The 16,214-nt window shown below is 37.8% G+C and overlaps 2 protein-coding genes across 11 annotated transcripts in view; one reads left to right on the forward strand and one right to left on the reverse strand.

Moving 5' to 3' along the window:
• NINJ2 (ninjurin 2) overlaps positions 1 to 16,214 on the reverse strand; it is a 512,961-nt gene that overhangs the window by 421,156 nt on the left and 75,591 nt on the right. The gene's annotated exons all lie outside the window — the stretch shown is intronic.
• The window catches only part of ERC1 (ELKS/RAB6-interacting/CAST family member 1), a 292,700-nt gene that overhangs the window by 229,996 nt on the left and 46,490 nt on the right, over positions 1 to 16,214 (forward strand). For all 10 annotated transcript variants that reach the window (XM_048942961.1, XM_048942954.1, XM_048942986.1 and 7 more), the window contains one exon: positions 3,708 to 3,852. In XM_048942961.1, coding sequence (XP_048798918.1) covers positions 3,708 to 3,852 — 145 coding nt within the window. The remainder of the gene's footprint in view (positions 1 to 3,707; positions 3,853 to 16,214) is intronic.

Genomic DNA, 16,214 nt, shown 5'->3' on the forward strand with positions numbered 1-16,214 from the left:
TCCATTATCTCACTGTCCTGGAATTTTCATTTAAGAAGTAGAGATGAGCAACAAAACATTTGATTGCAGAGGTAAGCCTTACATTCTCTTTGAGGCACCTCAAATTTCATGCCAGAGTAAAGGCTATATAGATACTATTACAGAGATATTCTTGGCTTTGGTCCTGAATCATCAGCGAGGATTGTGGATTTACTATTAAAAGAATAAGTGTTTCTTTAGAATCAAAACAGATTACTGTAAAGAAAGTGAAAATTACCAGAACACCAAACCAGTCTGTCTTTCCCAGGATACCAATAGCTAGAAAAAGCAGAGGTCATGTATCATATTTTGTCACTTCATTCTATTGATATTTTTCATGTTTCAGGCAGACATCCAAAGTTGGATACTTTTCCATAAAGGAAAAGCAACAAAAACAAAGTTGCAGTAATAATGCAGCCATTATCAGTTGTTCCCACACCTACAATGTTGATTCCGCAACTGGGAATGTGATGCACACCTTTTCCTTTCTTCATGGAATAAATGTATTTAGAGTATCTTTCCATTATTTTAAAGCATCTAAAAATGCCTGACTTTGTGGTGTCATGTCATGAAGTTCAAGGAATGAATTAAGGTGCCGATTTTTCTACAGTCTGGGTAGTATATAATATAGGCAAGATTTAGGCACCGGATCTGTCATTTTTGATGTGTTGTTAGTCCACCTAAAGCAAGCTTACTCTGTTTGCATGCAGAAGAAACACATAAATCCAGAGAGAAGTTCCATCCACAGAAAGTCTATTGTGTAAGTCTATTCTGCTGTCAGATGGTGAAAAAAAATTGGTCTGTTGAAACATGTTGTTGTCTTTTTCTTGGAATACACAGTTCTTATACTTTTTTTTTTTGTAATATATATATTAGATATATGGCTTCAGTTGAAATTCTTTTAATAACAAACATCTGTATATGGGTAGTAATCAATGGAGCAACAGAGGGGATGAACAGAGATCATATCTTAGCAGTGAGGCTTTTTTATGCTCTGGTTTCTTCAGCCTGTGCAGTGATAGAGGTCTTCAGCTTAAACAGGCATAAATATTTCGTAAGAGCATGCTCACAAACACAAACTGGGATCAGAAGGAAGGCAGGTCATGCTTCATCATCCTCTTCTTACCTAGATCTGTAATCCATAAGAAAAAGTTGTGATTCCATTCCCAGCTATCCCATGTGAAAACAGTCGTGGATTTTCTTATTGGTGAATCATGTCAATTCACCCATTGTCTCAGAAAAACTCCACACCTTTCAAGTGAGAGCTATGTTGTGTTTGTTTGGTTTTTTTCACCTGTAAAAATAACGAGCTTTTTTAAATGCAATGTCTCATCCATACAGTTCCCAAAGAGAAGTTGCTTAAGAAACTAGTTGCTTTACTCTGGTGCTGTGGAGTCCATGTGCCTTTCACAGAACTCTTCTCAATCTGTGGTGTGAAGTGCTGTGCTAGTTACTGCTGTGCTGGGTTAAAGGGTTACAGTCCCGAGTTTCTCAGAAGCTACTGTCTTCTCAGATGTGTCAGCATAACTGCACATGCAGTCAATTCCTGGTCCCGTTCTATTAAAATGATGTATATTGGGCATTTTAAGAGGAAAAACTATTGTTCAAACTTCTTGGAAGAGCAAGGTCAAGAAGTGAATATATGTGCTGTTGTTAGTACAGTTTGGAGGAGGGATTAGTGTGTATCCAGGACAATAAATTCTTCATCAAGCTCAACTGCAGCCAATGCAAACTATACGACTACTTCCTACATATTTAGGAATGCGTCTCCCTACACTCTTAATTTAAGCCCTGAAATCCCTGATGGAATTATTTCACTCCCCATTCTCAGAAACACTGCAGTAATAGATGCATCTTTCCATGCTCAGTAACATAAAAAAAATGTAAAGTTTTCAGCATCTAACATAAAAATTTCTGTATTCAGGTAGTACCAATCATTTCCTTTTCCAAACCGTAGGCTTAGAAGTCCATTGTGTTGGACACATATGTTTAAAACATCAATATTAAATGATAGTGGTTCGATTTCTCCCTTTTTTCCAAATTTTCTCTGTCATGTCTTCTTTCACATGGAGCTCAATGAGTACACTTTTTGAAGCAAGTATTTTTGTTTTATCCCCACATAAGTTGTTTAAAAAAGAGAGATTCAGAAGGAAAATGAGAAAGCTGATTTAGTCTCCTCAAGGAGTAGTAATAGATGATTCAGGAAAAGAAGATTTAATGTCATTACTACCCTTAGCAATCTGTCATTGTGATCCTAAGTCTGCAGGTTATGAATGGGTCTTGATTATAAAAAGATCTTGACAACAAATGGATGTATTGGTATAATTAACATTGATCTTAATTGTTTACACTGAGGTTCTTCAACGTTTCTTATGTTTTTAATAAACAACTGCTATGGCACTGTCTTTAGTATAATAATTGCTATTGTCATGATTAGTAGAAAAATTTTAGCACCCCTTATTATTCTTGAAAATTATTTTTCTGAAATTACTAACATTGCTATGACCTTCTTTACTATGAGGTCAAAATTTGGATTATTTGGGAATTTGGAACCTTTACTACTTTGATTCCATTTACAACTAAATGTTTAGATTAAAGGTAGAAAATCTGTAATATTCCAGCTCCCTCTTTCTTCACTGCTCCTGCATGATAACATCTTTTACACCATGGTTAGGAAGGACCTCTGTTCTACTAGTGGAACAGCACGTCTCTTTTTATGAGGTCAGGGACTGGCCGTTCCTATTGGACAACAAGTTTTCCTTTATGTTATGTATATCCTGACTTGGCCACAGCAATCAGAGGTGAGAATTATGGTCAGAAACAGTGGTTTTCCCTAATGTATAGCAACCCTTTGAATTCAAGAAGTGCTGTCGTATTGGCAAGGTTATTGTCTGCGTCTCCCCTCTCTCCAGTACCTACAGAATGTTTCAGACAACACTGGGATATTTGTGAGAGTTTTTTGCTATTGGTAAGGTGGTGTTTCTATATCTGGTTATTACACTGCTATGGAACGTTCTTGCTTAAAATATTTCTTCAAAGTTGCAAAAGGTTTGTAACTTTTTTCTTAATTACTCAAGATATACATCAAAGAGCCCACTATTATATTGATTGCTTGCAAACAAAAGTCAGAGAATAGCTCAAGCATGCTTAAGGGCATCTATCTCAGCATCTGTCTTGTAGCACAAAAAGTGTCCGTGTCATCATATGCTTCTGGGAATACTCCGTATTGTTCAAGTGATTTCAATAAACTTGTCGCATGCCATCTCCCTTCTAAAATAGCTGCATGAATAGGCAATGTAACCTAATGTAATTTAACACAGAAGTCTTATGATTAGTTAAGTATTTTTGTGTACATTCTCAAAATCCATTCTGGAAATGTAAACCAGTATAAGGAATGAAAATCTTCAGAGGAGGAAGCAATAAATGGTAGTTATTAAAAATGGAGCAGCTAAGTGAAGAATAATAGCACATAATATGTTTTTCTTGTCCTATAAGCAACTTTGGTATCAGCACTGTCATCTTGGGTCTGGGGGCAGGTGGGTCTCGGCTTCCTGCTCCACCGATGGATGTAGAACCACAGTAACCATGTTTATTTCTGCTCAGTGGAGTTGCATGCTGCTACAATGTTTATTGTATCTTCAAGTCTCTCAGTTCCACAGTATGATCACATACCTACATGTGTTTTTCAGACAAGAAGCCCTTCTTGCTGCCATTAGTGAAAAAGATGCCAATATTGCTCTGCTAGAGCTTTCATCCTCTAAGAAGAAGACTCAAGATGAAGTGGCTGCCCTCAAACGAGAGAAAGACCGCCTTGTGCAACAGCTCAAGCAGCAGGTGAGTAGAGCGAGGATAGGAAAGAAACCAGTTCATAATTTAATATGAGGTTATTATCTTGATTTTTGGAACTAATAATACATAATCTCCATCTATCAGAACAAAAAGTGCATAAATATGGACTTTAAACTAGCTACTCATCATGAGCTCTGTAAAACACGGTGGGAATGAAACAGTCTCAATTATAAAGGAAGTTTCTTTGTGTCCCTGCCTCATTATTAAATGTATGGTACTATATGTAGGACACTATGATTTAAAAAGACGCTTATCTTTAACTTCCAGAGGCACACGGAAGTGCAGTGATAGTACTTGTGGTGACCTGTATTTTTCTTGTCAGAGAGGAAGCATAGACTGAAGAAAATTCTTGCTATAAAGGTCAAATGCATCTGTTACACTGCACAGTCTCTGCTGTGGTTCCTAATCTATGACAGAAGCACTATAAGGGAATGGCAGCTACTTGAGTGGAATCCGGGAGGTCTCATGCTAGTGAAGAGATTGGTCCCTTTCTATTTCTGTTCTTTCCCTGTTTCCAAGTTCTTTATGTTTAAGCAAAATGATCAGAAAAAACATATTTCGATTCAAGCTTTTAAAATTATGTTTTGATATTAAATGCAAAGCGAAAGATACAGTGCCAATGAAAGAATGAGGAAGCAGAAGGCAATTTTGTCAATAGGAGATCCAGAATGTGTTTAGATTTTTCACTTTAACACTTTTGGTGGATTATGCTATGTTCCTCACGTGCCACATTCCCTGAAAGAGCATATAATACTACTGTCAATCCAGTATCAACTTCTTCAGTGTCACTGATTCCATCTTCATCAAGTTTTACGTGTACTTCATTTGTCAAATGTTATTTTTCTTGCTGTCAAAATCTAAGACAAAAGCAGGTCTGGTCCCTAATAAGGGATTCCTCTGCTTCTTCCTTAGAAAATACAAGTAGGTTACTGGTCCTGTATTTTTAAGATGACAATTATGTGCTGTTTAATCGTGCAGCAAGGGTTGTGCAGTTTTACAGTAGCATTAAAACAAGTAGAAAATACCATTTACCCATTTACTTTTGAGCAAAGGTTGTAACTACTTTCACTCATCACCCAGATGCCCTCCTACTACGACAGGATTCTGAAGTGTTGACAGCAACTGTACTTATTTTCTTAGAGTAACTGTCTGTAGGTGTAACAGCCTTAATATACATTACTACTCGTTTTAAGAGAAATTGGCATTTTTTTTTATTAGCAGTTCTTGTCTCAAGTTTAAATTATAGCTCTTTTATGCACATTGTTCTTCCTCGTATCCTTCTGATTATCCTTGGTTGGTGAAGAGAATGGTCTTTAGGGTTGGTTTTTGTGTTTTTTTTCCTACTGAATACTTGTGTGTATGCAGTTTGTATATTAACATTGTGAAGGATGCCCATTCTAACTGCTTTTATGCATAGGTACAACGTACTTAATTTTCAAAATAAACAAATGCATGAGAGATTAACTTGAAATTTTTCTTGCTATGACCTGTATGAATTGAGGCCACTTCTGGTTGGACTGGATGATCTTATAGGTAGTTTCCAACCTTGTGATTCTATGATTCTATGATTCTGTGGACTTACACATTGTCTGTTTTTTGGATCAGTAGCCCCTTTTTAAAAAAATCATTGGAATATCCAAATGCCTTTGAAGTTTCTGAATCCAAAATTGCCCTTATCTATGAAGACTCTTAATTGTTCCTCTTCTTAAAAGAACCTTGAAGAAAGCATACTGTACATCATAGTCTCCTCAAAACATCTCTGCTACGAGCATTATATATAAATAGTATGTGAGCAGTATAAGTACAAATATAAAGTCATAGACAACAGGACTGTGAGGTACTGTCCAGTGCATCCTTGGTATCTAAGGCAGAATATATGTTTATATATAAACAATTTAAACTCTATTAAAGCTGTACTTGACGTATCCTTATTTGATGTAACAGAGATTTGACATAATCTATCCTACATTGTAAGAGTATATCATCTTTTGTCTTTCTTTGTGTGCCACATTCAATACTATTGAAAGAAAAGCTCTTCAGAGTTGCTTATTGTGGACAGTAATTCTATCAGCAGACAATTCACCAACTGTAAGATATAGGGGACATGACATCACATTTATTTCTTCAATACAAATAGTTTTAATATGTAGTTTTTCTGCACTGAGTCACCAACTCAAATCACCAACTACAGCAGCTCCAGATACAGGAGATGGGGCAGAAGAGATGGCTATGAAAAGGCTATGATATTTTCCGATTTGATGTTATTTTTTACGATTCTAATTACAAATATTTTCAAAGGGAAAATCATTTTTCCATGTGCTTTGCAAATAATCTGTTTGTTTTTCCCTTGTGGTTCTCTTTGGTAATTACAGGTCACCCAGCTGAACAGCCTTGTGTTTTCAAAAGCAGTCACAATGCCTCTTCATCAGTTTAAACTTTCTCTGAGTACATCCTACTCTACATCTCGAACAAAGGTCCATCTCTGTTAGCAGTTCCAGGGACTGTATCACATTTCAGGAATGTCTTAGAAGTTTAGCTGCAGTTCCTAAAATTCCATTAGAAATCATGAGTGAAAAATCAAACTTGTATTAAACATTGTTCAAGAAAAACAAGCGGTGCTGATTAATCAAGATCTTCTGGAAGACTCTGAAAAGCAACTCTGGATCTTAAAAAGTTTATTCATTCCTTCAGATTCAGAGTTGGGATCCTGACCTCAGTATTTCCTTCCTTGTGTCTTCAATACTATTTTAGGACTGTTGAGATCCCTGATAAGTATGTTGTATTTCAGTCCATCCCATTTCTAGGAAACACTTACAGTTTGTTGTGGGAAAGCAGTTCTTTCGGTTGGCTAGAGAGCAGTGTTGACTAAGAGGTTCCAGTTTCCATGTACGTAGGATGCAAACGGAAGTGCTGAGCAATATCGGAAGGAGGTGGTTTGTGTGAAGAGTTACGCATACCATGGTGAGCACCATGGGCCTGATTTACAAATCTGACAGCGAGCTAGAAAAGAGCTTCTGACAGAGATAACTGTTTAGAAAAGCAGTTTTCTGATCACATTATAGTGAATGTGAATTGATCTAATTGTTGTCTAGGTTGGGATTTCAGATTATGCCTTTTCATGGCTTGTGCTGGTTATCGCTGAGTGGCTACAATAATTTCTGTTGTTAGCAGACTGACTCACTGTTAATTGACTTTTCTTAGCGTATATAAAGATGCAACTCTTTCCTAAAACAAGAGCAGTCTATCATTAAGTCCCAATTCACATCTTAAGAAATAATTTCCATGTTCTTCTGCCCCACAATTTCAAATGGTTTTTTCTTACTTAAAACTAGTTGTGAAGACAGAGATTTGTCAATGGAAGATCATACTGATACTTGAAGATTCTGTGATTATTCTTTCCTCTGTCTCTTCCCAACACTGTGTCCTATTCCAAGCCGCTCGCCTGGGAAGGGTATTACTATGAAAGAGAAGGAAGGAGTGCTGCCAAAGGCATTTTGGTTCTTTAATATACATACTTAAAGAAATTAAAGTTTGGATGAAGAGAGGCATTTCGGAAAGAGGATATGGCATGAATGTTGTTTTAATTTAGAATTTCTAGGCTCTGAATTGCAGGAATGTGCCTCAATATAGAGACCATTTCCTAATGAGGCACTCAGCATTGACCAGGCTTTCCAGTAAATGGAGCTGCCTGTTTCATATTGGTTGTCAGTTTGCATGAGGGATTTCCTCTATCATTGGAAAGGGAGGCCAATTGCAGGGCGAGGGTCACCAGCTAATGTGGTCCCAATTTACTTCCTCCCAAAGTACTTTGTCTCCTTGACTGGTTCATGGCGAAAGAGTGGTTGGGAGGCTGCCCCACATGAGGGGGCCAGGGCTGATGCAAGAATACAGAGCTGACGGTTGCCTAACACAGTCCAGATGTAGTGTGGCGAGCGCCAGCCTCAGCACTCAGTTTATGTGCCATACAGAAGTCCCTGCAATGTGTGTCATGCTGGAATTGAAAGAGACCTGAGGAGCTTTCTGGCAGCATGTCCACCACTGTCCTGTTAGAAAAGAGCCTATTTACCATTTATGCATTTTTTTGCCAAACGGAATTTTAAAAAGTCAGGATGTTTTTGTTGTAGCTGTGTGAAATCCTACTTCTTAAGTTTTGAGTTGTAAATGGAAGGCATACATGAATGGGCTGAGGTTTTCCTGTCTGTGGGCTTTGAGTCTCAAATGTTTGGGGTTTTCTACTAGGAGCTATTTGGAGTAAAGATTGTCATTTTCTGTGTTTATACAATGTCTAGCACAGTGGGGGCCTAACTTGACCAATATCTCTAAACATTATGATGCCATAAATGTCAAGGCATTAGTATGTAGTAGTCATACTAATGAAATTGTTAGGAGGCTCTGAACTTGTATCTGTGTCTGTCTTCTGAGCTTGGAGTGTTATTCCATTGAATTGTTTGTAAATCACCCTACTCATACTATTACATGATTCACCATACATACTTGAATTATTATATAAAGATTTCATAATTATTCTCAAATATTATTGTAATATCAAAACTAGCTTGGTTCAATTATATTGATGATGGAATCTCTAAATTTTCATTTTAGATGATGTGATGCCATGTTGCACTGCAAGCTGGGTTGCTGAGTACGTTTGTACTTTGCTGCCTTTTCTTACATAAAGTTCCCTAATCTATAGAACCAGTTGAATAATCTTTTAAAAACATTTACAGTTTTGGTCCCGTACTTTAGCTAAGCTTCCTCCTTCACATTTCATAAACATGAAGTTTATACTATCATGCAGGTTCTTAATGAAAAAAATACTGAATAGCGCTGAACTCAGGACAGGTCTCCATGAAACACATCTGATTTATTCATCTATTCTGCTACTGAACAACTGTTAATTACTGTGGAGTATAATTTCCCAAAAAGTTTAATATCCATGTTTTTATATTTAAATCACAGAAAAACTGTCTCACTTTGAGGCAGAACCAGTTACCTGTATTCCATTCCTATAAAATCTTAGTGGACCCTCAGTCTTGAAAAGCCTTTTCTATGGCTCATCTGTCTTTACCATTACAATGCTATTGTTCATATATAATTTCCCTTACTGCAATTTAAACTCATTACTAGTTTTTCTATTTGTTACGAGCATGGAAAAATGAGATTGTTTCTTAGATATTTTTAGCAGCCATTTTTGTTTACAATGGTATCTCCTCATTATTATTTTTCTGTCCTAAAATGGTGTTCTCTGGGTATTGAAATTAATTTTGTTACTCACCAGTCTTACTGATGATTGACACACAAAAGAAATGAGCAGTTTGATCTTGGTTTTATTTTTTGATAGCTTTCATTTTTAACAGAGTAGGCTGTCAAGAATTGTCTTTGGCTCCTTTATGGTAATGTACATCTGCAATGTCTACTTCTCTCTTAGTAGTTTCCATTTCATTTTCAATTTTGACTTTGTACTTGTCCAATATACACTCTTGCTGTTCAGTTACTCTAAACTTTTTGAAAAACAGCTTTTTTCTATCTTAGTAAGGGAGATAAGAAATCTAATGCTATTGAGAATGCGGGTTATGTAGTCAATCTGCTTGCCATTAAGAGGAATCTTTAATACATTCTCTTCTGCCACTGTCTCCTCATCATAATTATTCCTTCTTCTGTAGGCCAAAATGAAGTGAGAGGCTGTTATTTACCATTCCCAAAAATCAAGCAAAATTATTTGATGATGACTAGTACTATTAATGTTTGGTATTTATGCAGTATTCAATGCATACTTCATCTAGCATTGCAAGTCCCAAGCTGTTCTCTCTGAGCTTCTTCCCTGCAGATTTTGGCTGACATTCCTTATGAATCCAAGTTACTATAAGGATTTGTTTCCCAAGTAAATGTGGTTCATGGGATCATGAGGAAAAGGAAAGAATTTTAGATTCCAGAATTGCCTCTCCCCCCTGAAAATACTGGCTTTCCACTGTTACTTGTCTCCTTAGAAACCCAGCACACTGACACTTGACACTCTTTTGCTATGAGCTTTTCCAAAGTGAAGTTCCACTGGTTAGAGGGATTTTTCTTTGTAACAGGAGAATGTAAAAGGGTTCAGAGAAGACTGACAGGCAGTCTTTTTCCTCTCACTGCCATGGAGTTGTATCAGAATTACTCCACTTCTAGCAGGCTTTTATTACCACCCTGCCAGATGAAATACTGCAGATTCTGTAAATAATGCAGTTGGGTTTTTTTCTTTGCCATAGCTACCTTGATTTGAAACCGTGTCTTATGAGTATCATGACATGAGCAGCAAAATAGCTTCATTTTCACATGATACATAGGTAATCCCTACAGGTAATTGCTAAACATAACCTGTTTCTGTGACAGCACTACCATTGCCCTCCAAGAGCATCTGAGAGTTCCTGCTGGTGCAGTGGTGCCCACTGAGTTTATTGAGTGGAAGCACCTCTCAGAACATGGCAGATGTTGTATTTAAGTTGTCTGGTATGGTGATGGTGGCTTCTTCATAGCTGAGAAAGAAACTAAAGTATATGTTTGAAAGAGGTGACGTCATTCAGGGAAGGTGGATCCGTCTTCATTTATTGATCCTTTTGCTACAGTGTCTGCATGTTTGCACTAGCAAGATGGGCAAGATGGAAATAGATGAAAAAATGGGGAAAAATCTGTGTGATAAGAAGGCTGAGGGCAGAAGAGTTTGAAGGGGACTTGGATGTCAGAGGTTCATGCATGTTTTGGGCCAAACAGAACTTATTCTCTGAATGCTGGTATTCTCTAAGTTTTGGGTTAATTGAAAAAGCAATGGACAAATTAACCTGCTTTGCCAGGAAATTTTAAAGAGATAGTGACGCTTTTTGAGAAATACTGCCAGATATGGTGGACCTGCTACCTTAAGAGTACAGTCACAGCCTCATTTACACAGTCTAGGTTCATGTAGAGTCATAGTAAAGTGATCTTTTTTAAGGTTCTTGTACCACTACTGTGTGAAAGATCAAATGCAGCTTTACAAAATTTTAATCTACTGTCTTCAATAAATAAAGATATTGAAATATGTTGTTTTTATAGTCTCGTTTTAGCTGTTCTGACAGTGTAGCTGGCATGCAGGTGAGCAGGTGGAAGTGAGGGAAAGCACTCGTACACATCTTAGTCAGGAAGCTATTTGACTAGAAACAGAAGAGACTTCTGGCTGAAGTGAACATATATCCCCTAATTGGCTCCCATCGAGCATTGCCAGCTGTCAAAGTCAAACATTGTGGCTTTTGTCGAAGGCCTCTAATCCACACAGATTATCAGTCACAGTGCCACTCACTTTGCCAGTTGTTGCTCCTCTGTAATTATTTCTGTCAGATGGAGAGCTCTGCCAGGAGCAGGCGCAAATAACCTGACAGACACCAAGCAGGCACAGAAAGTGAGGCTCCGTCATGCCCTTGAACACAACCTTGAAGTGCAAAATAAAGAAAGTACCTTCTCCTTGCCACGTGTTCCAGACCTTTTTCCCATCATTTTTAATCATTAGTTACCACAGTAACAGCATTCAGTGCAGTGACAGCGGTCTTCTGTGACAGCATTTCATCTTCCTGTTGTATTACATGGTCTCCTTCCTTTCTCCTTCCTCCTTTTACCTTTACCTCTGCCTCTTGTATTACTAAATAATGATATAGATTCAAACAAGTGCTGTGCTGAAGCTGGCCTCATGATGCCAGAGAAATAAACTTTCTGATGGCCCTACTGTAAAAAGCCATATCTATTTTCTGCTTGTACTTTGACTAAGGCTTCAGCAGGTAGTTTTTAGGGCTTTTCTATTATGGATCTGTAGGCTTGCTTGGAGAGGAAGGTTTGCTTCTCCATTGAGAGACACAGACTTATAAAATTACTTTGGAAGAAAGATGACAAAGCAGTACTTGCTACCTTTTCCTTACAGACACTGGGTAATACTGTAAAAATAATCTATGGATTGATTCTTTCCTGGTTCAAACTCAGTTTCCAGAAACTTTTAGAAGTATTCCTCCATTTTATTGATTGTATTATTAATATTGTTGTATTGTAATTATACAGCTTTTTAATTCTTTTAAACTTAGCATAAATAAATGTAAATAAATAGGATAGTTGTTAAAAGCATCCACTGCCACATTTACAGTGTCTCTCATTCAAGGATTACAAAGCCCTGTCTAAATTATTAAAGCATTGTTTTTCCTTGATAGAAAATCAGGATTGCATAGTATATCAAATTAGTGGTTAAGACACCCTGCATCCCATTGGTGTGTCTTTTCTATTTACTGGCAACTAGTCCGCTGGTGCTCAGCATCAGCTAGGGCACCTCCACTATGAGGGCAGGCTGAGACAGCTGGAATCTTGAGCCTGAAGAAGAGAAGGCTCTGGGGGGACGTTATAGTGGCCTTCCAGTACCTGAAGGGGGCCTACAGAAAAGTTGGGAAGGGATTTTTTATAAGGGCATGTAGTGAAGCATGACTTTAAACTGGAAAAGGGTAGATTTAGACTAGATACTAGGAAGAAATTCTTTACAGTACGGTATTGAGACACTGGAACTGGTTTCCCAAAGAGGTTGTGGATGCCCCCTTCCTAGAAACATTCAAGGGCAGGCTGGATGGGGCTTTGAGCAGTCTGGTCTAGAGGGAGGTGTCCCTGCCTCTAGCAGGGGGATTGGAACTAGAGGTTGGAGCTTGATGATCTTAAAGGTCCCTCCAACCCAAACCATTCTATGATTCTATGATAGTTAAGCCTGCACTGGGAGGAATTTGTGCAAGTGTTACTAATGAGTTAAGAACATTGTATAAGCTTGGTGGAATGGTGTAAATGCAGTCATTGTCACTTCATATAATTGTACTACACAGTGATTAGCTGTGGTTGTTGTGGCACAAACCATTGATCTGATAGGCGTTATTTTGCTGTTAAATAGAGAGAAAGTGTTGAAGCAGATTTTTTTTAATAAAGACATCAAACAGATCAAATTTATTAATTTTTATGTGACTTCTGTGCTCTGAATTTTATGTTGAGAAGAGTAACCTGTCAGTTTCTGACAGTCTTTCTGCTAGCTGATGAATTTGTGAGATTCAGAACCAGCAGTTTAGAAGAGCTCAACACTGCCAATAGTCATTAACTCAAGGAATAAAATTATTGGCGCATCTTCTTTTGCTTAAAAGTTACAGCTTGTGTGGTAGTTGGGAAGGATCCATGCACAGCAACTTCCTGTTTGCCGTCCAGTGGCAGGATGTGCCTCAGGAATAAAATATTTGAGACTTTCCAACAGCTGGTTCTTGTGGCCAGGTTGGTTTGGCATCACTGTTTTGGTATTTGGTGTAATGACGTTTGAGTGCTGACCGGAAAAACAGAGAGTTTGTGATTACATTTAAATCATGTCATTTAGATGAACTGTTTACTGAACTCTGAAGTTTTGGTGACAGGGAGGATAAGATCTAATCCTGATGAAGTAATCCTGGGAATCACAGAATCACAGAATTGTAGGGGTTGGAAGGGACCTCCAGAGATCATCGAGTCCAACCCCCCTGCCAAAGCAGGTTCCCTACAGTAGGTCGCACAGGTAGGCGTCCAGGCAGGTCTTGAACATCTCCAGAGAAGGAGACTCCACCACCTCCCTGGGCAGCCTGTTCCAATGAATGTATTGTGTGTGAAGAAAAAGGGATTTGACACTGGAATTCCAGTTCTCATATGGGAAGATATGGAATGACTTCTTGTAGCACGGTAAAAGTGCAGTGATTATCCAAGATGAGTGCATGGTCATCCTTCCTGTATTTCATTGTTTAATGCAACCTCATAGAATCATAGAATCACAGAATGGCCTGGGTTGATCATCCAGTTTCAACCCCCTACTGTGTACAGGGTCACCAACCACCAGACCAGGCTGCCCAGAGCCACATCCAGCCTGGCCTTGAATGCCTCCAGGGATGGGGCATCCACAGCCTCCTTGGGCAACCTGTTCCAGTGTGTCACCACCCGCTGTGTGAAAAACTTCCTCCTATTATCTAACCTAAACCTCTCCTGTCTTAGTTTAAAACCATTCCCCCTTGTCCTATCACCATCTACCTTTTTTTTCTATAATAACAATTCTCATCAATTAAAGCTGTTTTACATGACATTGGCAATTGTCTAGAAGACACTTAGATCCCATTAACCTCATCCACAGTCAAAATGTACCAATTAATGATATAATGATTATCTGTTCCTGTTTACTGGTACTGTTCCACAGGGAAGACAAAATATACTGAGCAGTTTCCTGCTCATGCTTTAAAGCAAGATTTTGTTTGTGATTACGTTTCTTTGGATGAAAAGCCTAGTAAAAGTGTGGTTTCAGTGCTCTCTACATAAATGGCAATTCAGCGTTTTATTGACATTCCTGAGGATATTCCTTAAGAAGGGGTTTTCAATCTGTTTGCTATAAAAGATGCCATTGAACAGTTGATATCCAATTCACAAATTAATAGTTAGTAGAAGACAGAGACAGCAACTTAAAACCATTTCACCAGCTTTAGTACTGGTTTTAATTTGTGTGTGATCTGTAACAGGTAAGGTGATAAATGCAGCAAGCATTCAAAAAATGTGTAAGGAAAAGGTGAAGTCAGAGGTATGTGGTGATTGGTAGAAGATTTCAAGTAGATTTCAGCTTTACAGTTGTGCAACTTGTAATGTGCTTTTTATTTGAAGGAAGAAGAGTCGATAGATTTGTGTGCCTGAAAATTAATGATCTAGAAGACAGCATATGTTGTGTATTTGGGGTTTTACACAATAAATCAACACTATTCGGTTGCAAAACCAAAACAGAGAGTTATAATTTCTACTATGTCAAAAACAGATAATGAAAAGTTAAGTCTTAGCTCTACAGAATGCACTTCAGCTTCAGTAAATAGCGAGTTGTTGATGAACAGCAGTCTCAGGTATTTTTCAGCTTATGCCCTGGAATATTTCTGTCTACAGATTTTTCATCATGCTCCATCAAATTCTGAAAATAATTCCCTTTTTTGAATCAATCTGATTGAGCCTAGTCCAGTACACCGTATCTCAGGCTAGTGAATAGATAATGCAGAGGAAAATAAAAGTTTCATATTGCAGTTGGAAAACTGAGATACATGCTTGCAATTAGACCTAAGTTTCTTGATTCTAATCCTTCGCTAATTTGCATACTACATTGTGGAAATTGGTAGGAGAGCGTATCAAGTTTATCAAAAGCAGTCATAGATTTATGAAATTAGGTATCAGTTTCTTGTGATAGCATCTGCAAATGGACTGGTGCTGATGGCTGCAGGCTCCCTTCAGTTCTATTAAATTCACGGTATTATGTTCCAAAGAATCCAAGTCTTAAAAAAAAAAGAAAGAAGAAAAATTAAAAAAATAAAGACATGCATTTTGCATTCCCTAATAAGTACATCTCTGCACTTTTTTCACTGAGATGGAAAAGTATTCATGTCCAAAGAAAAGGTGTGTATTTTTTCCCTAGAGGTAATGTTTTTGCCACTGGACATTTATAAATGTGTGTAAAAAGAGGATGGAGATTTTTTTGCTCCTTTGTGACTTGGGAAGCTGTGAGGGTTCTGTTAACAGCTGCCAACTCTGTAAGATAAGGATGAGAAAGCTGATACTGATGGAGATCCTGCTTCCAGTCCCTCCCACAAATGGGGGTCTGCAGACAATGCTGTCAAATACAAGGTAGAGATTTTGACAGACTGTCTTTAGAGCAGTTGTGTTCTACTGTATCTAAGTGAACCTTTATTGAACAAAAATTAATAAATAAATAAAGGAATGGTCTCTGTCCTGCCCTTCTTTGCTTTAGACGTGGTACCAAAAGTTTGAGTCTTTTCAATACCAAGAAATGCTTTTAGGAACTGTGCATAAAGGCAAAATAAGTTGCAAACTCAGTTATCTGATTGCTGTCTGAATTTACACGGCATAATCACGTTTATCATGTAGATATAAGATTAGTGAGGCACTCAACCACCCTTAGTTTCAAGTGTGAGTACATTTACCTTTACTATAACATCTCACAAATCTAGGTTATCAGTAGGTGATTATCAGTTTCTCAACTTCCATAGTACCTTACTCTCCAAATATGTATTAGGTCTGATCACTGTACTGATGCTGAGGGGAAGTAATGGTCTTTATCTTGAATACAACCCCTGTTAAGGGCTAGCCATTTTATTAGTGGTATTGTTCTCTTTGTTTGATTTCAGCTTTACAGCCAGAGAACTGAGTCTTTTGTTCCCTTTCTTTCTGTATACCACCAATTTCTGTCTTAGAGTGAATACAAATGTTTCCTGTAGGTGAATAAACAAAAAACAAATGGAGCTCACAGTTAACTCTGGCCAAGTCTTTCCTAG

The sequence above is a fragment of the Lagopus muta genome, chromosome 1 (genome assembly GCF_023343835.1).
Source record: "Lagopus muta isolate bLagMut1 chromosome 1, bLagMut1 primary, whole genome shotgun sequence".
Lineage (NCBI taxonomy): Eukaryota > Metazoa > Chordata > Aves > Galliformes > Phasianidae > Lagopus > Lagopus muta.